Raw genomic sequence first — 27,033 nt, forward strand, 5'->3', positions numbered from 1 at the left:
TGCACTCCGAACTAGCAAGACTGCTATTTTTGATCTTCAATGACTCACTTACATCAGCCATGGTTCCCAAAGACTGGCGTATAGTGAAAGTTGTGCAAATATTCAAAAAGGGAAGTAAATCTGATTAATTATAGACTGGTAAGTCTTACATCTATAGTGAGTACTGGAAGGTATTTTAAGGGGTGGTCTTCAGTATGCCGAATGTTGGGATCCCGGTGCACAGTATACCGGCGCCGGAATCCCGACACCCGGCATACCCACACATATTTTCTCTCATGGGGGTCCACAACCCCCCTGATGGGAGAATAAATAGCGTGGCGTGCGTAGCGCGCCACCGTGCCCACAGTGTGGTGAGCGCAGCGAGCCCGAAAGGGGCTCCTCTGCGATCGCCACGCTGTCGCTATGCCGGGCGGTCGGACTCCCGGCGCTGGTATGCTGGTCGCCGGGAGCCGGCCGCCGGCATACCATACTACACCCATTTTAAGGGATAGTATACAGAAGTTCTTTGAAGCCAATAAGGTTATTAATAGGAACCAACATGGATTTGTGAAGGATAGATCATGTCAAACTTGTAACTTAATAGGCTTCCATGAAACAGTTAGTGCAAACCTAAATTAGGGTAAGGAGGTGTCTGTAATCTTTTTAGACTTTGCTAAAGCTTTTAACACAGTACCGCACATGAGACTTATCTATAAGGTATAAGAACTGGGACTAGGAAGCACAATATGCACTTGGGTTAGAAATTGGTTAGATAATAGGGAGCGACGAGTTGTGGTAAATTGAACTTTTTCTGATTGGACTGAAGTACTAGTGGTGTGCCACAAGGGTCTGTACTTGGACCACTATTGTTCAACATTTTCATTAGTACAACTGCAGGGAGACACACTGCGTACGGGAGCACTGGCATCCACTTCAGAAAAGAGATGATACTCAGGCGCCGGACACAGACCGGCGTCTGCTTTTGAATTCCTCACCTTACCTTGATTGGCGGGGGAAATAAAGTGATGTCACACGCCCACTACACCCACGTGGACGCCGGGTGTAATGGCGGCGCCCACGCTCCGAAAGACCACCGGGAGCAGCGCCAGCCAGACGCTGGGACCTGGAGCCCGCCGGAGGTTGGAACCGCCAACAGGACCAGCGAGCACGCAGGGGTAATCACGGTGGCCGCAACCCCTGGCGTGTGACAGTACCCTCACCTCCAGGACTGGCCACCGGACACTTCCCTGGCTTTGTTGGATGCTTGGAGTGGAAAATCCGAACTAGTCGAAGAGCAGTGACTTCAGAAGCTTTTACCCAACTTCTTTCTTTAGGACCATAGCCTTTCCACTCTACTAGATATTGAAGATTCTTGTGGCAGTAACGAGAGTCAAGAATTGTTTTGATCTCAAATTCTGTACAAACTTCGGCCTCCACCGAGACTGGACTAGTGGACTCTGAATGAAAACTATTTAGAATGAGAGGTCGGAGGAGTGAAACATGGAAAGAATTTGGTACACGAAAGTGTGAGGGCAAACCCAATTTGCAAACCACAGGATTTAGGACTTGCAAAACTGGGTAAGGACCGATGAACCTCAGAGCAAATTTCATAGTTGGCACTTTGAGACGAAGGTTGCGGGTGGAGAGCCACACCCTGTCACCAACCTTGTATTGAGGAGCTGCCCGTCGTTTTCTGTCCGCAAAGAACTTGTATCGAACAGAGACTTTCTTGAGGTTAGCATGAACCTTACTCCAGCCTTGACTGAAGTGCCGTAGGGTGGAAGTTACAGCAGGAACATCCTCTGAAGGAAGGAGTGGTAACTTTGGAACTCGTGGATGGAATCCATAATTGATGAAGAATGGGGACTCGCCAGTGGAGGAGTGATACAGATGATTATGGGCAAACTCGGCCCAGGGTAACAGTTCTACCCAGTCGTCCAGTGAGGGAGAGAGATAAACGTGGAGAAAAGTCTCTAAATCCTGGTTGACTCGTTCGGTTTGTCCATTGGTTTGTGGATGGTAAGCAGATGAGAACTTGAGTTTATTCTGTAAGGCTGAGCAGAAAGCCCTCCAAAACCTGGCAGTGAACTGTACCCCTCGATCAGAGACTATTTCCTGTGGTAACTCATGCAAGCAAAAGTGTTCTCGAATAAATAGTAGAGCCAATTTGGGCGCCGTTGGAAGACCTGTCAACGGAACAAAATGTGCCATTTTTGAAAAACGATCCACAATTACCCAAATGGTATTGCAACCCTTGGAAAGGGGTAACTCGGTGATGAAGTCCATGGAAATATGGGTCCAGGGTTTACTAGGAATGGACAAAGGACAAAGCAATCCGGCTGGAGGCAAATTAGGATTTTTGTGTTGGGTACATTGTGGACAAGAATTAACATAGTCTTGTATATCTTTCTTCATAGTGACCCACCAATAAGACCTTTGCAGGAATTCGAACATCTTTTGGACACCTGGGTGACCAGAGAACTTGGAGATATGGGCCCATTGAAGCAATCTTGGTCGAAATTCAACTGGCACGGACATTCTCCCGGGAGGAGGATCTAAGGTTATTGGGGCTGCGGAAATGGAGACTGGACTGAGAATTAAACTTTTCTCTAAAGAATTTTCTAAATCCGAAGCAGACAAAGAATGAGACAGAGCATCAGCTTTAGCATTGAGAGACCCAGCCCGGTACTTAATAATGAATGAGAACCGAGTGAAGAAGAGCGCCCATCTGGCCTGATGGGGATTCACGCATTGGGTGATTTTGATGTATAACAAGTTCTTGTGATCGGTGTAGATAGTAATTAGATGTTTAGCACCTTCCAATAAATATGTCCATTCCTCCAAGGCGGATTTTATTGCCAATAGCTCTTGATCTCCTATTGTGTAGTTCCGTTCAGCAGGAGAAAACTTTCAAGAGTGGAAACCGCATGGAAGCAATTTCCCATCAGAAGAATACTGAGAAAGGACGGCCCCAACTCCGACCGAAGAGGCATCGACTTCCAGGAAGAACGGTTCCTTGAAATCTGGCTGTTGGAGTACCAGAGCTGACATGAAAGCTGATTTTAGCTGGGCAAATGCTTCTATAGCTTCGGGAGACCATAAACTTGGATCGGAACCCTTTTTAGTCAATGCGGTAATGGGAGCAACAATGGTGGAAAATCCCTTAATGAACTTCCTATAATAGTTCGCAAAGCCCAGGAATCTTGGTACCGCTTTCAAAGAGAGAGGCCGAGTCCAATCCCAGATGTCTGTGAGTTTCTCCGGATCCATACGAAGCTCCATGCCCGAGATGACATAACCGAGGAATGGAATTGAAGGTACCTCAAAGGTACATTTGGAAATTTTGCCATAAAGATGATTCCTATGTAGTTGATGAAGAACCTCCTTAACCTGCATCCTGTGCACCGCAAGATTCTTGGAAAATATTAGAATGTCATCCAAGTATACTACTACACTTTGGTATAGCATATCAAGAAAGATTTCGTTAACAAATCCTTGGAAAACAGCAGGAGCATTGCTGAGACCGAACGGCATTACCAGATATTCGTAATGCCCGTCCCTGGTATTAAAGGTGGTCTTCCAATCGTCCCCCTGCCAGATGCGAATAAGGTTATAGGCTCCCCTCAAGTCGAGCTTCGTAAAGATGTGGGCTCCCCGTACTTTATCGAATAGCTCCGTGATGAGCAGCAAGGGGTATCTATTCTTGATAGTGATATCCTTTAATCCACGGTAGTCTATGCATGGTTTTAGCCCCCGTCCTTTTTTTTAACGAAAAATAAACCTGCTCCAGCCGGGGAGATAGAGGGGCGAATGAACCCTTTTAGAAGATTTGACTTGATATAATCTGACATTGCCTGGGTCTCTGGTAATGACAGGGGATACATGCGTCCTCGGGGTGGCATCCTCCCAGGGATAAGCTCAATGGGACAGTCCCAGGGTCTATGGGGAGGTAACCGGTCGGCTGCCTGCTCGAAGAACACATCCGTGAACTCGCGATAGGCCTCTGGAATGAGCTCTTTGTCCTATCTGGAAGATGCACGGAGTGGGTAAACAGGTGTGAGACAACTAGTGTGAAAATAAGAACTCCAAGACAGTATTTGTGAAGATTTCCAATCAATTTGGGAATTATGTGTTTTGAGCCAAGGCAATCCGAGGACGAGATCATGTGGCATCTCCGGAATCACTAGAAACTCCAAAAATTCTTGGTGTAGAGCCCCGACTTGCAACTTGATTGACTCCGTGTGACTTGTAATAAGACCACCGGATATTTTGGTACCGTTTATAGCAGTCAACATAATTGGCCGGTTGACAGACTGCAGCTTCAAACCCAGACTCCGAACACAAGAAAGAGAAATAGTTTCCCGCAGCCCCAGAGTCTAGTAGGGCATACAGGGGTTTGGAAATCGACTCGGAGAACAGAGACACAGAGAGTAGACAATCCAGAGTCGGAGAAGATTTGGACCTGACTCCCAACTTGACTCCTCCGGAACAAGCTAGGCCTGCCCGTTTCCCGGACGAGATTTACAAAACTTGATGAAATGATCTGCGGCTCCACAGTAAAGGCAGAGTTTACCCTCACGTCTGCGTTGTCATTCCTCCGTTACAGTCAGGAACGGTTAATTTGCATGGGTTCATCCGGAGGAAGCCGAAGCCTGGACCGATCCGACCGAGTATGTTCTCCGCCACGCTCCTGCATGTGAAGGTCCACCTTGACGCAGAGCGAGATCAACTCTTCCAGTGGATCCGGCAGATCCCTAGTGAGCAGCTCATCCTTCAGGCGGTCAGAGAGCTTGTTCCAGAAGGCGGCCCTGAAAGCATCGTTATTCTAGCGTAATTCAGAGGCAATGGTCTGGAATTGAACAACGTACTGTCCCACGGAGCGGGAGCCTTGTCGAACTCGGAGCAAATCAGATGAAGCAGCGGTAGCCCTACCTGGCTCATTAAAGATTCTTCAGAAAGACGCAATGAAGTTGGTGTAATTAGAGACCAACGGATCCGATCGTTCCCATAATGGAGACACCCAATCCAATGCTGAACCTTCGAGCAACGAAATGATGTAGGCCACTTTGAACCGATCCATAGGAAAATTGTGTGAGAGAAGTTCAAAGTGCACCTCGCACTGATTTAGAAAACTGCGGCAATTCTTAGGATTCCCATTATAGCGGGAGGGAGTAGGAAGCTGAAGACGCGGCCTGATTGCAGCCGAGGGTTGAACATTACTAGAAACGGCTACCGGAGCGGATACCGGAGCAGGAGCCGGAACTACAGAAGCCAGAGTAGCTTGAATTTGGTCCAGACGGCCAGACAATTCCTGAAGATACTGCATCACTTGGCCCTGTGCTGCCTCCTGACTCGGGAGGCCAAGTTTTGAAAAGCGCTTGACTCTGCGTTGCGATCCCCCGGGTCCATTAGGCCTGAGTATACTGTCACTGACCTGGGTTGAAGGAGTTGAGAACTTGGGGGTTCTTCCGATGGTCGGGGAGAGGAACCGCAGCTGTGCCGGAGTAGGGACAGCCGGATATAGGTCTTCCTCATGCAGAACTAATTGGCAACTGAAGTTCGTGTATGATGCTGAAGATCCACTAATTAAGAGCGATGAGAAGGAACTCGGAGTGACAAAGAATAGTGAGCGATGCTGAAGAACTCGGTGTGACAAAGGTTTGGGAGCGATGCTGAAGCACACAGAGTGATGAAAGACTTGTGAGTGATGCTGAAGAACTCAGTGTGACAAAGGATTGAGAGCGATGCTGAAGCACACTGAGTGATGCAAGACTTGTGAGCGATGCTGAAGAACACGGTGTTATGAAAGACTTGTGAGCGATGCTGAAGAACACGATGTGATGAAAGACTTGTGAGCGATGCTGAAGCACACTGAACACTGGAAACACTAAAGTTTGTTCAGCCCACAGGTTATGCTGAATCCAGAGAGCAATGGCGACTGCACTGCAGAGGAACACACTGGTTGCTGGGAACACCGGAGACTGTGCTCCAGAAAGGCACCCTGAATGCTGGAAGCACTGGAGTACAACTGCAGGGAGACACACTGCGTACGGGAGCACTGGCATCCACTTCAGAAAAGAGACGATACTCAGGCGCCGGACACAGACCGGTGTCTGCTTTTGAATTCCCCGCCTCATCCTGATTGGCGGGGGGGAAGCGAGTGACGTCACCCGCCCACTACACCCACGTGGACGCCGGGTGTAATGGTGGCACCCACGCTCCGAAAGACTGCCTGGTGCAGCGCCAGCCAGACGCCGGGACCCATAGCCCGCCGGAGGTTGGAGCCGCCAAGAGGACCAGCGAGCACGCAGGGGTAAGCGCGGTGGCCGCAACCCCTGGCGTGTGACAGTCCCCAGAAATGGCATTGTACTCACTGCCCACTTAACCACAGATACTGTATGTGGACAAGCGGAACAAGGCAAACTAAAGATTACATGACTGTGACCACTAGGTAGGTGTACTGCCTTCAACAGCACCGACAACAGCAGCATTTAACAAATACCTGCTCATTCATAGGCAGGCTACTCTGTGTATCACCGGTTTCACTAAGAGGCGTACCACTGACAACCTCTTAGAAAAACTCATGGAAATCATTGCAAAATGGCTTACCCTGCTTGGACTCTCTTGAGGATTTGTGATTTTGAACAATGTCACCAATATCATGAGCGCATTACAGCTGGGTGAATTTCAACACATACTCTGTTTTTCTCACACAATGAATTTTATTTTTTTTCGTTTTTAATGACAGGGGTATGCAGGAGATGCTATCTGTGGCCCGAAAAATTTCAGGTCATTTTTTACATTCAGCAAGTGCAAGTCAAAGATTGCAGCACCTGCAATTACTGTTGAATTTGCCTTGCCATCAGCTGAAGCAAGAGGTAGTAACTAGGTGGAATTCTACTCTTTATATGTTTCAATAGATGGAGGAGCAGCAAAAAGCCATCCAAGGCTAAACAACGACCTATGACATAGGGAAAGGAGGGAGAATGTACCTTACTCAAGCGCACTGGAGAACCCTGTGTTGTGCAGGGTTCTCAAACCCTTTGAAGTTGCCATATGTGAAGTTAGTTCAGACACTGCCAGCTTGACTCTGGTAATTCCTCTTATTAGACTCCTTGAAAAGCATCTGTAGGATCTGTGTGCTAAGCATGTCGGACTTGCAAATCAAGCCCTTCATTCGCTTCGCCAGGATCCAAGGGTCATCAATCTTAGAAAGAGATTTCAGCACAGCCGGGAACCTTGTCAGTGATCAGCATAGGAGGTTACTTCCCCAAAATGTGGAAAAGATGATGTTCATCAAAATGAATTACCAGTTCCTTGAGGAAGACCTTTCCTGGCAATTACATCCAAAAAATACAGAGGCACCTGCAATGGTAGATTCCAGGGGTGACAATTTAATATTGTGTGAAGTAGAGGATGTGCATACTGATGGGGGTGTGGAACTGGATGATGATGATGATGATGATGATGATGATGACAATGGCTACATCTTGTCTATGTGGAGCCAGTTTATGTATGTAGAGACCATTGGCAGCTTGTTTTGTGGGGGCCCAAACAAACCAATCATTTCAGACACAAGTTGCAGTCCCTGTTTCTGAACTGATTGGTTTGTTAAACTGTGCATATCCTGTTTAATATATACAACATAAGGGTGGGTATTATTGCCCATGGACAATTCTAACATGCACCTCTTTTCTTTGCATTATGCTCTGTTAGGAGCATTGCTGGCTGTCTTCTTGTGTAGACGATAAACATTTTCATAGTTTAATTAACTGCCACCCTGTCTGCCACTGCAGTGCCATTCTGTTTCCTAGATGTGCCATGTTGGAATTTTAAGGGCCACATGTGTGTGTGCACCGCCCACTGTTGTTGCTTAGCTTTGTCATCCAGCTACCTTTTGGCCTAAACTGGGTGAAAACAATAATAGAATTATGGAAAATTAATCTTGCACCAGTATATTATCTTTTTTGAATATTATTAGGAGAGTCCTTCTCTCGGAATTATCTGTGTTCTGGATTAGGCATCCCCACCATACATTCTCCCTCTTCTCTGAAGTGCTACCCACTACTTACTTTTAACATAAATCAAAACAAATAAGAGAAAGATAAGTGGTCTATAGGGTGCACTGGGACCATTATATTAATGAAAAGTTTGAAACTTTTTTGATATATATTAAAATGCAGGTTATTACCCCTTTCACACTGCACAAATAACCCAGTATCAACCCGACATTTTGCCGGGTTGACACGGGTCAATGTGCGGTATGAAAGCGCCATGTTAGATTTCCCGGGTTGTCTGACCCGGTAATTCAACCCGGGTCATAAGCAGTGTTATTCCCGGTTGAATACCGGGTCAGTGGCTCTGTAAACGTATTCCCGGGTCGAGTCGATCCGAGACCCGTTTACAAGATAGGAAAAGGTGGCGCTGAGATGAGCTCATCCCCCGGAGCCGCCTCCACCTCTGCCCCCGCTGCCAGCTCCATCCCCCCGCTGCTATGGCAACCGACCCGGCATATTGGCGGGTCTGGAAGTGATCAGAAAGAGGTAGAAGAGTCTCCAATATCGGATCCCACCCAGGAGAAAACCCGTTTCTAATTCCCGGGTGGGATCCGGCATTGGAGATGTGAAAGGGGTATTATAAAGACAAGTTCTCTGAACTATAAAACTGAAAGATGTGCAAAAAGATAGAAATTTGTGTAAGATATTAAAATATATTTTCAACAATAATAATCATGGTCTGTCTCATTCATTTCTGGTATGTTTTAATCACTGTATGAATACGTATTATATACTGATACACTCTAATGGTTTGTGTCAGTGACTAATGGTCAGTGACTCAAGTAAAATACCCTCCCCTCTCACAGTGAGGAGTCTTATTATACAATGTAGCTAATACAGGCTACTAATGAATACATACATACATAGTAACATAGTTTCTGATGCTGAAAAAAGACAATTTGTTAATTGAGTTCAACCTGTTAGTGATTTCCTACATTGTAATACTTTACAACTACAGATGGAACCACACTAATCATGGCTCTGTCTGTGATCACAGCATCTGGGGTGCGCATGTCCGTGACACGCACATGCCCCATTCACTAGAATGGGAGCATCTCTGTGCACTCCCATTGTGGGGCTAGGCATCAGATCGCCTAGTCCTGTTGGGAGTGCACATATGCGATCTAGTGCGGCTCCATCTGTAATTTTTACTGTGGTGATTGTTTAGCTGTTATGTCTATTCGTCTTTTTATTTTTTAATTTTTTTTTTACTTTAGTGCCTGATTTACCCCCCATAAACCTGTATATCCTTATCTGTTAGGAATTTATCTAGCCCATTCTTAAAAGTAATGATCGAGTCCACCATAGTAGATAAAGACAACCTTTCTGTCAAACTTGACAGGTGGTAACACCCCTTTCTCCTAGGCTCCACCCCCTTTAATATTAAATGATAGTGTTTTATATCGCTTTAATATAAAATTTTATATAAAATTTTATATAAATTTATAGTGTTCGATATTAAACCGTATTAAAAATTGTCACGTAACACCAGTCACAGAGTGTCACGCAACACCAGTCGCAGAATGTCACGCAACGCAGCGCGTCAAATCAGGCGGATGAAAGATGCATATTACACAGTGTTAAAACCAGGTAGTTTTAGCGGCATTGATAAATATTATGGGTCGGTTAAAAATAAATTTAAAAGATCCGACGTAAGAAAGTGGTTACAAGAACAAGACGCATACACGCTGCACAAGCCAGCAAGAAAAAACTATAAAAGGAACATGATTTGTGTATCGGGTATAAATCAACAGTGGCAATGCGATTTGGTCTCGCTGATAGATTTGTCAAAATACAACGATGGCGTTAAATACATATTAACAATCATCGATATATTCAGTAAGAGGGTGTGGGGTGAAAGTCTGAATGCTAAGAATGCAGCAACGGTCGCTAATGCTTTTGAAAAAATATTCCAGCGCGGTGATGTGCCGATGAAGCTACAAACCGATAATGGTAAAGAGTTTCTAAACAGAAACCTAAAAAAGGTGTTAGAAAAATACGGTATAAATCATTTCACGACCAATAACGATGTGAAAGCGGCTGTTATAGAGCGCTTCAATAGGACTTTAAAAACACGCATGTGGCGCTATTTCACGGCAAAGAATACCTACAGATATATAGACGTTTTACAAGACTTCATACGCAGCTATAATAACACATACCATAGAACGATTAAGTGCGCTCCAAACGATGTGAATGACTCTAACGCATTGAGTGTCTTCAAAACGACCTACGGTGATTACTTTAGAAGTAAGAAAGCCCCAGTTTGTTTAGGAATCGGTGACCACGTCCGTATTTCTAAATATAAGGACATATTTCAGAAAGGTTACGAACAGAGCTTTTCTGAGGAGATTTTTGTTGTACATAGTGTGAACACTAAAGGGATTAAACCGCTTTATAAGTTGGCAGATCTGTATGGTGAAGTTATAACAGGTAGTTTTTACCCCGAAGAGCTTCAAAGCATACCAAAAAACTATAACAGAGTTTACAAAGTGGAAAAGATTTTAAAAAATAAGACGGTCAGAGGCCGTAAATACGCGTTAGTCAAGTGGCGCGGGTACCCCGCAAAATTTAACAGTTGGGTCGCAGCATCGGTGATAAAAGACATATAAAGATCATCAGTATCTAAACAAGATGTGCGATGGATGACAAGTCGTTCTACATAACCTTACCCAGCAACGCATCGGCTGTTACCTTCCCGCAAAATAAGATTTCTAACTATACGACAAAGTTGGCTAAACCGATAGACTTAAATGGCGAATGGGAAGTGGCACTTACTGAGATACAATACCCGCATACGTGGAATACATTGGATTTACAAGATTGTAGACTGCAATTATCATGGGATGGAACGGCGGAACAGCCGGTGGCGAGAGTCGCGAGTTTGTGCATTAAACCCGGTTTTTATGAAACAATCGAAGCGCTACTGAACGTAATCAACGCTGAAATTGTACAACTGAAACTGGACGTTGGATTAAGACTAACGTATGATCAATTTGCACGCGTTGTAACATGTGACAGTAAACTGTTGTATCAAATCCACGCCGGTTCTAAGCTGACATGGATACTGGGTTTACAGCCTAAAACTAATATTTCTAAACCATGCGCCGACATCAAAGGCGGCCAATATACGATGTACGTGTACACAGACATTATCGAACACCAACGGGTCGGGGATAGTTATGTACCGCTACTTCGCACTGTTGAAATGAAGGGTTATAACAATGAGGTTGTCACAATACGATACGAGAAACCCGATTACGTACCATTGTGCAAAACACATTTTGACACGATAGCCATAGAGATAAAGAACGACCAAAACGAGAACATGGCATTTAAGTTTGGGAAAGCGATCGTGAAGCTACACTTCAGACGCAGCAAAACTGAATTTTATTAACTAAGCAGAATGGTCGCTGTTAAAAATTATGGCGACCCGGGCCTCTATGCGCAATATTATAAATCTCAAGCCGGTAATGGATTACCAGGTTTTCACGGCAGCGCATACATGTACGGCTGCGGTTTAGGCGGAATTTTTCGAAGTCTTTTCAGAAAAGCTGTTCCTTTTTTCCGGAGAGGTTTAGAGTTGGCTAAACCGCATATGAAGACAGCGGTTCGTAATATAGCGAAAGATGTTATCGGGCAAGCCACAACGGCCGTTGTGAATAAGATACACGAGGCGAATCAAGCAAAGCAAGACGGTTCAGGACTAATATATACAAGAAAAGGCGTGTCTAAAAGAAAACGGAAGCGTATGATAACGCTTCCGCCTTGGGACATACCCTTTTTAAATAAAAAACAGAGACGACGCAACTCAAAGAAGAAGAGAAAGCCGAAGAGTGCCGTTGGTGATATTTTTTAAACATGTCTTTCATACACCACGAATCCGTTGAATGTGCAAAAACAGAGCTGGATCTTTTTGACGTGCCCCCGACACAAACTAGCATAGAGAAAAGTCTATACGTCGAAGTTCAACCTTTAGCGGCGTTATCCGACACAGCTCCGCTTGAATTTTATATAGCAGCCAGCGGTGAACACTACTACGATCTGAACAACACGCTGTTGTACGTGACATGCAAGATCGTACGAACCAATAACACGCCGATACCGCAAGGTGCGCGGGTCGCACTTATTAATTACCCAATAGCGACTTTATTCAACCAAGTGGATGTAACTTTGGGCGACAGGCTCATATCACAATCCAACAATCTTTACGCATACCGCGCGTACATTGAGACTATATTGAATTACAGCTCGGATGCATTGTCAACAAAACACACAACAGGATTATTTTACAAAGATGCGGATGGTGAATTTAACAACACGGCGCTGGACGGGCCGAATACGGGTTTAAAAAAACGAGCAGGCGCAACAGCGCAGAGTCGCACTGTTGAACTGCTAGGCCCGCTTCACTGCGACCTTTTCCATCAACATAAACTAATTTTAAACGCCGTTGATCTGAAGATTAAACTAACCAGAAACAAAGACGCATTCTGCTTAATGTCGTCTGAGGCGGATGCCTTTAAAATACAGATCACAGCTGCATCCCTGTTCGTGAAAAGAGTTCAGGTCTCACCGGCCGTGCGGATTGGGCACGCGCAGGCTCTGTTAAACGGTAACGCGAAATACGCGATTGACCGCGTTGGGATGAAAATCTACAGCGTACCAACAGGCAGTAGAGTATTTAATCTAGAAAATTTATTTTTAGGACAAGTGCCGAAAACAGTTATAGCCGGTTTTGTGGATAACGAATCATTTTCAGGAATCCATAACCGGAACCCCCTTTGCTTTGAACATAAAAATGTAAGTTTTGCGTCCCTTTATCTGGATGGAACGCCACACCCCGCCAAGCCATTTCAACCCGACTTTGAAAGCGGTAATGCTGTAAGAGAGTATATGTCACTCATACAGATCACAAATAAGCAGAAATCTGACAATGGTATACTGATTGACCGCGAAGAGTACCTCAGGGGCTACACGCTATTTGCTTTTGACCTTTCACCAGAACAGGAGTGTGGAGAACACCTTTCCCTGATAAGAACAGGCAATCTACGTGCAGAATTCCGCTTTGCAGAAGCGTTGGACCGGACAGTCAATGTGATAATATACGCACTATTTGATAACATCATCGAGATTAATCAAAGGCGCGATGTGCTGTACGATTATCTATAAATGAAATAAACTAACACTACGCGGCTGAAAAAATGAACACATTACAGATAAACTGTATTCTGTACGCCGTGCAAAGCACAAGGCATATTTTTAAAGGAACGTATCCGTGCGATATGTTACCGGTCAGTAAACTGTCGCAATATCCCTGCGCGTTTGTAATCAATACGCATAGCAGCGGGCAGCCAGGTGAGCACTGGTTGGCCGTTTATTTTAACGAACAGCGTGAATGTTACTTTTTTGATTATTACGGGTTAGCCCCTGACAGCCCCCTATTCCCAAAAGCAATAATACAAACTTGAATTCAAAAAGTGTTTATCACCAAAATAAGCAGTTGCAAAATTTTAACAGTACCGTTTGCGGTCAATATTGCATATACTTTATATTTTACATGTGTAAAAAATACAAATATGTGGATGTACTGGACCGTTTTTGTGATGACACAAAACGTAATGATTGTTTTGTTTCAAATTTTGTAAGACGACTCCCAAGAAGCCATTGTCTGAGTCATTATGCATATAGATATATACAGAATTGTGTAACTTGTAACCAACGCTGTGCGTGAAGCGTTTTATGTACAACGTGTCATAACTATGACTTGGGACCGGCTGAGACAAATTCTGTTATATGGGTGCCTGTGGGTAGTTCGCTGGTCAACTCGCCTAAATAATCACCCAATGGCGGGCACCAGTCACCGGTTCTACTGACAAAAATTACAGAATCTGTGTCGTGATAAAGACATCTATCTTGTAATCTATACAGTAGTTTGTACAGTTCAACACGTGCATAAGCCGTTGTAAAGATGGCTATAGTTACATTTGAAATTGCGCCCCTGGTGTAATGATCTTTGGCATACTTCCAATTTACCATAACTGTATCATCGTCAACAAAGTCCAAAGCGGACACGTCATAGTACGGTAAGAACGCGTATTCAAAAAGTTTGTCGGGATCGGTCACTAGACACGTATTGGGCATGTTGCTACGTTGACCAAATTTACCCCATAAGGAATTTAAAAACAATTTTGAAATTTGTCTTTTAGCGGGATTGATTTCTATGTGATCGGGTCGTAAAGACACGCCTTAATTTTTTTGATAGGCGTCTATATACTCTTGGCGTTTCTCGGCGTCTGTACACCATTCGGGATAACCAGAGGCCTCTTGTTTATCCCTGAGGTGCGTTTTAATGTAGCCTGAAAACAATTTGTCAGAGCTCTCATCAAAATGCCACACCTCATAGATTTTACACACCATGTACCCCATTTCTACAGCCAAGTTTAGTTCCACGGTACACCATGTACCGATGAGTGCACGTTTTTCTGAATCATGAACGCACGGCTCAGTCTGTCCAGACTCAGCGCATGTGCGACATAATGGAAACATTAACTTGCCACCCATTTTAACCGGCAGAACCGGAAAAAATAGGCCACGAGGCGGGTAAACTTTAACCCTGGCAAAACCAAAATACTTTGTGACATCACCAAAGTCCTTATAAATAATGCGTGGGTGCTGTATAGGATACGTTTTGGTTTTGTTAACATATGGGTACAAGCTGGTGAAATCAAAATAGTGAATTTTTTCATCACAGCCTGTTTTGTGATACAGCTTTATGGCGTTTGTGCGCCCGCCATAAAGAGCATCACGCGGCTCCAAGGGTTCGGGTAATTCTTTGCCCTTCAGAAAAGCCTGTAGATTCGCATCAGAATCTAGCATAGACTTCCATTCACAACCCCAGATTTCACGTATCTGAAATCCACAACGTTTAAGGTAGTGCAACTTTACCTGCGTCTTGTGGTGTAATTGACCGTAGGTCGTTTTAGTCAGTTTGTTTTTATCATCGGCGTTGTAACAAGCACCACAGCCGTGATAAAAACAACCTTGGAATTCAAATGCAGTGGGTGTTCCGTTAATCACGGCGTAACCATCCAGGCTGTATTTACCAACTTTCTTCTCGCCCCCTTGTAAAGCGTGTCTTATACTCACACCTTCTTTGTGTTCTATGTACATTAACCACTGTATGGCTGGCGTTGAGTAACTCTTCTGAGTCTTGTGATAGTTATCACCCGGTACAAGGGCCAGTGTCTTTTCCTGTAAAAATTTACAATGGTACATGGCCATGCATACGGAAGCCAACGTGACTAATTGAAAAGTTTCGATGTGACGTTTAACCACAACTTTTTTTTTTCTTTGTTATTAGAAATTCCTGTTCTGTCATGGCTATAACAGCCGATCTGAAAGCATCACAAGCTTTTTGTAATATTTTCACATCTTCTTTACAATATCGTACGATCTCTTTTTGAAAGTTAAACGGTTTGTGTACATGCTGTTTATACCAGGCTGTAAACTCAGATAATTCATCAGGCATCATGTATTGTGGACCAAAATACTCTATTGATGGCATAGCGCCTATGTAATTTTGGTTATCAGCTGTGTTAAAAAAATGTGGGAAATAACCTTTGGTACCGTCAAACCCCATCGCCATTGGTAACTTGCTAAGCCGCATGGGTAAAAAATTTAAAGAGTCGATAAATCTTATCTTCAAATCTTTTACCGTGATGCACATTATGTTGCCGCCTCTAGATAATAATTCCATCTTTAATTTCTCCTTAATCAGCTGGCGCAGCACAAAATACGCATCATAGCGACCTGCATTATGGGCTATGAATGTGTAATGCTCAAATTTTGGTTTCATGAATGTCTTTACAAAGTCTTCGATACACGCAACACCCTTAAACTCCCAGTCTTTCTCCCCCGTTAATGTTAGAGCGTAACAGTAGTTTGGTATGTGCACACCTGTCTCCTGCATACACTCAAAATCATAAAAGATGTATTTCTTTGTGGGCTCTTCCGGCTTGATGGTTTGTATATAGCACAAATGGTTCGAAAACCCATCAACGAACACTTTAGGCCTCGGCAGTTATGATCTGTTCGCCTGTAGAGACAACACTTGTCACAATATACATGTTCAAGACAGGATATTTTGCGATCAAGAGCTAAAGCTTTGTGTAGCTCTAAACACTCGTTTGATCGACAAAATACCCTACACACCGAACACCTTAAAGCCGTCACACCATCGTCAAAACAATCCGGCCTGTGACCAGCCTTACAAAAGAAAAGACAATCGTGATTATTTCTATGATGGTAAGCGCTATGACAACGGATGCAATAATATCGGGCTCCAAGAAACGCTTTGATATCGAGTATCCCATAAAAGTGACAATCGTGATATAGCACAAACAGCGTGTCTTTGTAACGGCTGTCCGTACAGTAGTATTTCCAAGCCCCTTGACTGTAATAGAGGAGATTGATCGAAACATTCAAATAATTTTCGAAAATTGCAACATCGCTAAAGCTGACCGCTTTATCAAGCGGCAGATTCAAAGCTTTATGTAGTTGGATCGCTCTCTCCTGTATTACATGATCATTGGCATTGTTACCTTTATCCAGAAGTTTACAGACGCTAGCGGCCAAACACAGGTTATTACCTATGCGTCTGAAGTCATAGAGATATCTCTTTCTTTTATTTATTATTAAACTTTGGGGCAGGCGTTGTAAACTCCTACCAGTCAAACCACTTCCGGCACTGTTTCTAAAAATACTGATCACAAATCTTAAGCCTGTGGATAATAAGAATTCAGCGTTACTTTGAAGCGTGTTTGTAATCTGATTAAAAAAACTGGCAGCGTCTAATGTTTCTTGCGGCTTACGATGCGAATAGATGGCGTTGTGTAACCCACCCCCCTCCAATCTAAGCTGAACGCGGTCGGCAGGATCCACGCCCGCAAGGACACCATCGAGCATGGCCTGTATAGCCGTATGAATGGCTCGAACCCCCTCTACAAATGATGTAACCCTGTCCAAATTAACAAACCGATAGTGATTGTGGTACTCAACGGCTCTGAAATACGGTCGTTGTCGTTCATAACAGTTATTCGCCTCCAAGTATACATGTTGCCGACCTTCGTCATTACCGGGTGACTCAACACTGCCTGCATCATCATATATGGGGCTTGCAATGCGCTCAATATTGTCAGTCTGTGATTCGTCATTTGGTAATGCTTGGGGTGGCGATTGATCTAAATCTACATACATCGCACTCTGCTTCCCGCCTACCACATGTTCCCTGTGCCGCTTGCGCTTTCTCAATCTGGTTAATGTTGTTACAGCCTGTTTCACCTTTGCACGTCGGAATAACTGTGAGATCTTGTATGTTAAACAAGGTTTAATTCGTGGGTTTTTTTTTACAGGCATTTAAATTTAAAACACGTTTCAAACCATTGCCTAGCATGCCTAGTCACAGCTCAGTTTCATTTATTTCTGCAAAATGATGTATGTTGGCTTTAATAAATTCAGTTGTCTTAACCGACCGATCTATGTATTTTGACATGACATTCATATACGTCTCAACAACTTCTTTAACAATGTCTTGTTTACATTTACTACAGTGGATCACACCTTTAATGTGTTTTAACAAATATCCGGCTTTTACGCCCATGTTCTCAACATCTTCCTGTATCTTACCCAACAACGCGTAAAATTGTATTTCAGCGTCTTGGCCTAATTGTTCTGAATTTTGACATTCATCAACTATGTCGGGCTCTATCCCTCGCGCCGGTGCACAAGCATCAGCCGATGCGTGTACCATGGCTGTCGTTGTAAAAATATTGGGCATTGATGTTACACAATTAACCGTTGTAGTATTACCAGGTATTCCTGCAACGGCTGATAATACTTCATCAGAACTATTCTGCGGTTCTTGTGTCGTTGACTCTACACAGTTTGTAATAAGCTCTTGCCCATTTATGTCATCAATATCTGATATCACAGGATTACCAGCTATGTGTCTTGTTTCAGAGCAATCCTGTGTATCGGGAATAGTGATGACATCGGATTGTGACAACTGCTTAACATTACTTCTTGAGTTAATATTTGATAACAAACCAATGCCTGCTATGTGCCTTGTTTCTGTTTCAGAACAAACCTGTGTATCTGGAATTGTGATTACCGCTGATTGCTGCAATTGCTTAACATTACTTCTTGAGAGACGCGATGCCCTCTTAACCTTTACAGTCTTTGTATTACCAGCGACATCCCGGTCTGCAGTGTTAAACGCTGTGTGTTTTGATGTTACAGCAACATCATTACTTACTCATGATACAGTTTGTAACGCGATCCTTCTCCGTTGCGGCTTATCATTTTCGGAATATGACAATTTTCTTTTCAGATCTGTAAATGCTGAATTATGACTTCTCTCATTCGTTCTTGGTCGAGCAGGCCTTCGTTTGTTCGGGTTGATACAACCGTTATGCTCCACCATAACCGATGACCTAGCAACGTCCTTTAGGCTGTTATGTACAATTGACGGCGTTACGAATTGATGGTTCTCCGTTTCAGCGGCGGCTGTGCGTTTTGATGTTTTCCCGCTTGTACTAGGCCTGTGTATTTGCGCGCCGGTATCACGACCTGTTAGTATCGTAGGATCATAGCGCCTTGCTACAGCATCATCTGTAATACATATATTATAAAATAAATATAAACGTCGATGAACGTAAATCAGCATTTAAATCACAGCATAACAATATACCATATAACAGTGTTTGATTACACACCTGCTGTTGCAAAATGATGGTTCCCCGTTTCAGCGGCGGTTGTGCGTTTTGATGTTTTCCCGCTTGTACTGGGCCTGTGTATTTGCGCGATGGTATCACGGCCTGCTGGTATCGTAGGATCATATCGCCTTGCTACAGCATCATCTGTAATACATATATTATAAAATAAATATAAGCGCTGATGCACGTAAATCAGCATTTAAATCACAGCATAACAATATACCATATAACAGTGTTTGATTACACACCTGCTGTTGCGAAATGATGGTTCCCCGTTTCAGCGGCGGTTGTGCGTTTTGATGTTTTCCCGCTTGTACTTGGCCTGTGTATTTGCGCGACGGTATCACGGCCTGCTGGTATCGTAGGATCATATCGCCTTGCTACAGCATCATCTGTAATACATATATTATAAAATAAATATAAGCGCCGATGCACGTAAATCAGCATTTAAATCACAGCATAACAATATACCATATAACAGTGTTTGATTACACACCTGCTTTATATTCGAATGTTTTAGCCCGACCCCCTGTCGCGTGGGGGGAAAACGGTCGCTCATCAACAACATTGCTGGTCTGTATAGCGGCGTTGTGACAATATTCAGGTTTGTTCAATATGTCCCGTAGAATACCGTCAGCCGTCGCATCATCCATTTTTGTGGAATCTTTAGCCGGTGAAAAATGAAAAAATAAATATTACATACGGTATAAAATTAGAATAACATGAAAAAGAGATGCATTATTGAGAATATAAAGTGTGTACAGTTGACAACAAATCAGCACAACTGCACAAGGTTTATTTTTAATTCTTTAGCCGTGGAAAAATAAATAAATAAATAAAACTAATAATAAAAAATAAATAAATAAAAAATAAATAAAAATATCATGTTACTCACAGGCTGGAGCCAATTCCAAAATATTAGTAAAATCGGGTATAATGCTGAAATCTAAACCAAATGGGCTATCTTCAACCGAATCGAAATTCTCTGTATTTGTGATTACTGTCAAATCGGGGGAAATAAAAATGAGAAAATAATAATTATTTAATAATTACTATTTAATAATTACTTATCAATGTATCCAGACTGTTGTACGTTCATACTATTTAAACTTTTAAAAATAAGTAAAAATGAACAAATTGTAGCCCTTGACTATAATTTCATACTATTTAAACTTTAAATATAAATAAAAACGTGTCAATGGCATTTATAGACATAGCTTACCATGGGGCGTTTGATAACTTGGCAAATCATCATCATCAGAACCGGATCTACACATGAAAGCATCTTTGCTGTTGATGTTCTGCATTGTCTGTCTCTGAACCAATAATGAAAATGAGATACGATTAATATCTGTCAAACGATTTAGATGAAATACTGTGTCGGTGCATTCCCAAAATTAACCACTAGATGGCGCTATTACCACATATTTAAATAACCTTCAGGCAGTCACATTAATTAAAAACCAAAAGAAATGCCTGGTGCTCGACACATATTTAAACAACATTCAGGCAATCATATTAATTAAAAACCAAAATAAATGACTGTTGTTCGTGTGATCAACTAGCCTGCGCGTTTTATCATACACAATATTAATTAATTTAATCAATACTAAACGGCTCCCAATGGTACTTACTAACAATACTAAACGGCTCCCGATGGTACTTACTAAATACCAATTGTAGATTAAAGTGCAGAAATTATATATGAAATGTTAGGAAGCGCTTCCTAACATTTCATATATCATTTCTGCACTTTACACACATTGATTCACAGCTATATTTGTAAAATAAAAAAAAATAAAAAATAAAAAATGTCGGTGCATTCCTAAAATGAACCACTAGATGTCGCTATTACAACATATTTAAACAACCTTCAGTGGGTGACAATTATACTTATTTCACAGCCATATTTGTAAAATAAAAAAAATATAACATGCTAGATCCATAATGATAATAATAATAATAATAATAATAATAACACTTACCATAATGTCTTCACGTGTGTATAGCGATGCAAGTTCGTTTGAAATTTCTTCTCAGTGCTCTGTCCCAATTCAGTGCTGTGTCCTATTCTTATAGCCATGGCTGTGAGCTATATGGCCCCCACCAACCTGTGGTATGCCGTCCCACATTTCCAAGATGCTGGGGCAGGGTTTTTAAACATATAATCTTTGGTTTATACATTAGTAAATGTAATCATGCTTTTCAGTTACAATAAAGATATAATCTGTTAGCGGTACCTTACATACCATACTCAGCACTTCAAGCACATACCAAATACTTATATATGCATATATATAAGTATTTGGTATGTGTTTGAAGTGCTTGTATAGATTGAATGGCTGTCCTCCCAATTTAGAATAAAATTATTTAATAACAAAAATAATTCATAAAAAGCATTATACAGAAGTACTTATGAACTAATGTACATGAATACAAATTATTTTATGATTCCATAAATATCCATGTGTGTATAATGTGTACATGTAACATAAATGCATTCTGTGCTTAGATTTAGGTCTCATCACCATGATATCTCATTATGATATCTAATTAATCCAAAATACGGAAAATGGGTTTTTAAACATATAATCTTTGGTTTATACATTAGTAAATGTAATCATGCTTTTCAGTTACAATAAAGATATAATCTGTTAGCGGTACCGTACATGCCATACTCAGCTCTTCAAGCACATACCAAATACTTATATATGCATATATATAAGTATTTGGTATGTGTTTGAAGTGCTTGTATAGATTGAATGGCTGTCCTCCCAATTTAGAATAAAATTATTTAATAACAAAAATAATTCATAAAAAGCATTATACAGAAGTACTTATGAACTAATGTACATGAATACAAATTATTTTATGATTCCATAAATATCCATGTGTGTATAATGTGTACATGTAACATAAATGCATTCTGTGCTTAGATTTAGGACTCATCACCATGATATCTCATTATGATATCTAATTAATCCAAAATACGGAAAAATCCGATTTGAGTCAACACATAAACCTGTAGGTGGCGCTAATGTTCTTCTACAGAGATAACAAACTGCTTTTTTTTTTTTTTAAATGTGCTGTCATCATTTATCACTCACGGCCATTAAAAGCAATATGTTTTTAAATTAGTGCCATGTGTGATGCTTCCGTACATCTAAGAAAATGGACATGGTCAGATCATCATTCATCACTCATGGCCATTAAAAGATGTCAGATCATCATTCATCACTCATGGCCATTAAAAGCAATATGTTTTTAAATTAGTGCCATGTTTGATGCTTCCGTACATCTAAGAAAATGGACATGGTCATTAGTCATTATGACTTTTAAAACTGCGCCATGTGTACCAAGCGTGATGTTTAAATTGTTGGAATGTGTGAACTATAACAAAGTGTACAGACTAGTCAAAATAGTGAATTTTTTCATCACAAACTGGCTTGTGATCTTTATTGCGCATTCTGCGCCTGGTGTTGCGTGACACTCTGCGACTGGTGTTGCGTGACACTCTGTGACTGGTGTTACGTGACAATTTTTAATACGGTTTAATATCGAACACTATAAATTTATATAAAATTTTATATAAAATTTTATATTAAAGCGATATAAAACACTATCATTTAATATTAAAGGGGGTGTAGCCTAGGAGAAAGGGATGTTACCACCTGTCAAGTTTGACAGAAAGGTTGTCTTTATCTACTCACCATTACTACACAGGCGAGAATTCCAAATACGTATTGTCCTTACTGTAAAGAAACTTTTCCATCTCAGGGTGTGAAATCTCCTCTCCTCTGACCTAAGCGAGTGTCCGTGTGTCCTTTGTGTTGATCTTACCAAAAACAAATCCCCCGATAGCTCTGTGTATTGTCCCCTTATATATTTGTAAATGTTAATCATGTCCCCTCTCAATCTCCTTTTTTCCAGTGTAAACATGCCTAGCCTAGCAAGCCTTTCCTTGTATTCTAGCGTCTTCATCCCCTTAATAAATTTGGTTGCCCATCTCTGAACCTTTTCTAGTTTCAGGATATTCTTTTTATAGTATGGTGCCCATAATTGTGCACAGGTTTGGAGATGTGGCCTCACTAGTGATTCATATATTGGGAGTATAACACTCTCATCCCTTGCATCAATTCCGCCCTTTATTCATGCTTGTTTGCATTTTTTGCTGCATTCCTACTTTGGGTACCACTGCTAAGTTTGTTATCTATGTGAATACCTAGATCTTTTTCCAATACAGAATTCGCTAGTTTTTCCCCATTTAGTGTGTAGGTAGTATGTTTGTTCTTGCTACCAAAGTGCATTACCTTAAATTTGTCTATACTGAACTTCATTCTCAATTTTGCTGCCCATGCTTCCAGTTAGGAATTTATCTAGCCCATTCTTAAAAGTAATGATCGAGTCCGCCATTACTACACTCTTGTCACAACTGAGGGCTGGAGACCGTGACTAGGAGCCTCAGTTGTAGGGGCTGACGGGTATTTGAACTTAGGAGGAGCTATGTGACTCCTGGAGATGCGTAATGACAGTAGCAATGAATGCCTGAGGGCGTGACCACGACAACTGCAAATGCCTTAAGTGCTTTTATTAAATAAAAAGTCAAATAACGTGCAAAAGAATAATAGAAAGTCACAAGTGATAATTAGGTGCACAATTGGTAAAGACCAGTAACCTGGAATATGGAGGAAAGTTATGTAAACAATAAGAGAAGCTGGGGTTCGCTGGAAGATGAGTAATGAAGCTGGGGTTCGTAGGTAAATGAGAAAAGAAGCTGGAGTGCGCTGGTAACTGAGGAATGAAGGATGGTTCTGGAAAGCAAAAGTTCAAACACAGGAATCAAAAGTATACTGTAGAGGGTTAATCACTGGAGAATCGGGTTACACTGCAGAGTGTAATCACCAGGGAAGTCAGGCTGAACTGCAGAATGGAATTGCAGGAGAAAGTCTGTAGTGAAGCTTGTAGGCTGGAATCACAGATGACAATGAAAGCACTGACGATTTCCTGGTTCAGGCACAGGATATTTATACCTGCAGCAAGGCAGGCATTGGCTGGGCAATTATGCAGATTCCAGAAGCAGCGGATTGGTGGAGACTGAGGCATGTGACTGAGACCAACATGACTGCGCCCATGTTAGCACTTGGAGGGAAAGTTAGTTTGAGAAACCATGTGGAGATTCAGCAGTAATGGCGGCGCAGACCGCGGAGGGCAGGAGACGCCACACTGGCAACTTGCATACTGGAACCACATGGATGACAGCGGAAGCAGCGGCAGACATGAGACGCCACACTGACAATCTGTAATCTGGAAACACAGGAGCGGCGGCGGAGGCCGCAGAGGGCTGTAGTAGGTGAGGTGACATATGAATGCTAGCAACATAGCTGGGAACCGGGCCTAGGACGTGCATCCAGAAGGGAAAATGGTGTCTCAGTACCCGGATCGTGACAACTCTCAGGCAGGGAATTCCAAATACGTATTGTCCTTACTGTAAAGAAACTTTTCCATCTCAGGGTGCGAAATCTCCTCTTCTCTGACCTAAGCGAGTGTCCGCATGTTCTTTGTGTTGATCTTACCAAAAACAAATCCCCCGCTAGCTCTGTGTATTGTCCCCTTATGTATTTGTAAATGTTAATCATGTCCCCTCTCAATCTCCTTTTTTCCAGTGTAAACATGCCTAGCCTAGCAAGCCTTTCCTTGTATTCTAGCGTCTTCATCCCCTTAATCAATTTGGTTGCCCATCTCTGAACCTTTTCTAGTTTCAGGATATCCTTTTTACAGTATGGTGCCCATAATTGTGCACAGGTTTGGAGATGTGGCCTCACTAGTGATTTATATATTGGGAGTATAACACTCTCATCCATTGCATCAATTCCGCCCTTTATTCATGCTAATACCTTGTTTGCATTTTTTGCTGCATTCCTACTTTGGGTACCACTGCTAAGTTTGTTATCTATGTGAACACCTAGATCTTTTTCCAATACAGAATTTGCTAGTTTTCCCCATTTCCCCATGTGTAGGTAGTATGTTTGTTCTTGCTACCAAAGTGCATTACCTTACATTTGTCTATACTGAACTTCATTCTCCATTTTGCTGCCCATGCTTCCAGTTTAAATAAGTCGTTCTGAAGAGACTCAGCATCCCTCTGCAAATGTATAACCTTACACAGTTTAGTATCATCTGCAAAAATTGAAACCATGCTCTCTAGACCTACCTCTAGATCATTTATGAAAATGTTGAACAGTAGGAGTCCAAGTACAGACCCTTGTGGCACACCACTTAGTACTTCAGTGCATATTTAAAAAAGTTCCGTTTACCACCACTCGTTGTTCCCTTTTATCCAACCAATTTCTAACCCAAATGCATATTGTGCTCCCTGGCCCAAATTCTCTTAATTTATAGATAACTCTTATGTGAGGTACTGTATCGAAAGCTTTAGCAAAGTCTAAAATGATTACATCCACCTCTTTACCCTGATCTAGGTTTGCACTAACTGTTTCATAAACGCCTATTAAGTTAGTTTGACATGATCTATCCTTCATAAATCCATGTTGGTTCCTATTAATAACCTTATTGGCTCCAAGGAACTCCTGTATATTATCCCTTAAAATACCCTCCAGTACTTTCCCCACTATAGATGTAAGACTTAATGGTCTATAATTACCCAGTTCAGATTTACTTCCATTTTTAAATATTGGCACTACTTCCGCTATACGCCAGTCTTGGGGTATCATGCCTGATGTAAGTGAATCCATGAAAATCAAATATAGGGGTCTTGCTAGTTCAGAGTGTAGCTCCATGAGAACCCTTGGGTGAATTCCGTCGGGGCCAGATGATTTATTAATCTTAATATTTTTTAATCTGTCACAGCCTACTTCCTCACTTAAATAAGCATTTAGCAATGGGACATTATCATTGCTGAGGTTATGCATCAATCCCGCCATCTGCTCCTCTCTTGTGAATACAGATGAGAAAAACCTGTTTCATTTTTCCGCTATGTCAATGTTGTCTTTGTTTAGGATGCCCAACTTGACTTTTAAGGGGCCTATAATCTCCTTCTTTAATATTTTGCTGTTAATGTATTTAAAAAAAAATTTGGGGTTTGATTTACTTTCTTTTACTATTAGTTTTTCCGTTTCTATTTAAGATGCTCTGATTTATTTTTTGCATATTTTGTTACAAAACTTATATGACTGGAATGACTCCCCCTTCCCATCCGATTTATACTTTATGAAAGCTTGCCTCTTTTTGGCCATTAATACCTTAATCTTTTTGTTAAGCCACATTGGTTTGGAATTATTACTCCTTCGATTGCTACCTTTGGGAATGAATTTACGAGTATAACTAGCGAGCAACATTTTTAATACAACCCACTTTTCTTTGGTATTCTTTCCTTGAAACAAAATTTCCCAGTCAATGTGCCTTAGAGCTTCCTTCATCATGTCAAAGTTGGCTTTGCTGAAGTTTGGAGTCTTAGTTAAGCCTATATAGGGCTGCTTGTGAAAACTGATAATGAATGTGACCATATTGTGGTCACTGTTACCCATGGGCTCCCCTACTATAATATTTGATATCAATTCCCCATTGTTTGTTAATACCAGATATAAGATTGCATTGTACCTAATTGGTTCCTCGATTAGTTGAAGTAAGTAGTGATCATTTAGTGTGTTTAAAAACCTATTACCCCTAGCAGTATTACATGAATTATTTGTTCAAATAATCTCTGGATAGATAAAATATCCCATTATTATTACGTCACCTAATCTTGCTGTTTTTACAATTTGAATTTAGTAACAATTCATCATCAGATACATTAATATCAGGTGGCTAGTAGCATATCCCTATTAGTAGTTTTAGTTTCCTTACCCCTGCATGCAATTTCTGCCCATAAAGTCTCCATAATATTTCCTGTTCCATCGCAAATGTTTCCCTTTATATCAGGTTTTAGAAAAGGCTTTACATAAAGACATACCCCTCCACCCCTTGTATTTAATCTGTCTCTCCTGAACAGTGTATAACCCTCCAGATTAACTGTCCAATCATGAGATTCGTCCCACCAAGTTTCAGTAATACCTTTAATATCATACTGTTTGCTGCAAGGAATTATAGCTCCCCCTTTTTCCCTGTAATGCTTGAAGCATTAACATACAAACAATTAAGATTAGTATTCCCTCTTATGCTAGGAAAATAATTTTCTGTAAGCATTGTTGGCAATCCATATTCATTGT

At 41.8% G+C, this 27,033-nt stretch overlaps 1 protein-coding gene across 1 annotated transcript in view; it reads left to right on the top strand.

The window, feature by feature from the left end:
* The first annotated feature begins 7,127 nt into the window (after positions 1–7,127).
* The window catches only part of NHERF4 (NHERF family PDZ scaffold protein 4), a 564,596-nt gene continuing 544,690 nt past the window's right edge, over positions 7,128–27,033 (top strand). Inside the window, exon 1 of the mRNA XM_063941742.1 lies at positions 7,128–7,492. Within this exon, the coding sequence (XP_063797812.1) occupies positions 7,128–7,492 (365 nt within the window). The remainder of the gene's footprint in view (positions 7,493–27,033) is intronic.

Source organism: Pseudophryne corroboree, chromosome 10 (genome assembly GCF_028390025.1).
Source record: "Pseudophryne corroboree isolate aPseCor3 chromosome 10, aPseCor3.hap2, whole genome shotgun sequence".
NCBI lineage: Eukaryota > Metazoa > Chordata > Amphibia > Anura > Myobatrachidae > Pseudophryne > Pseudophryne corroboree.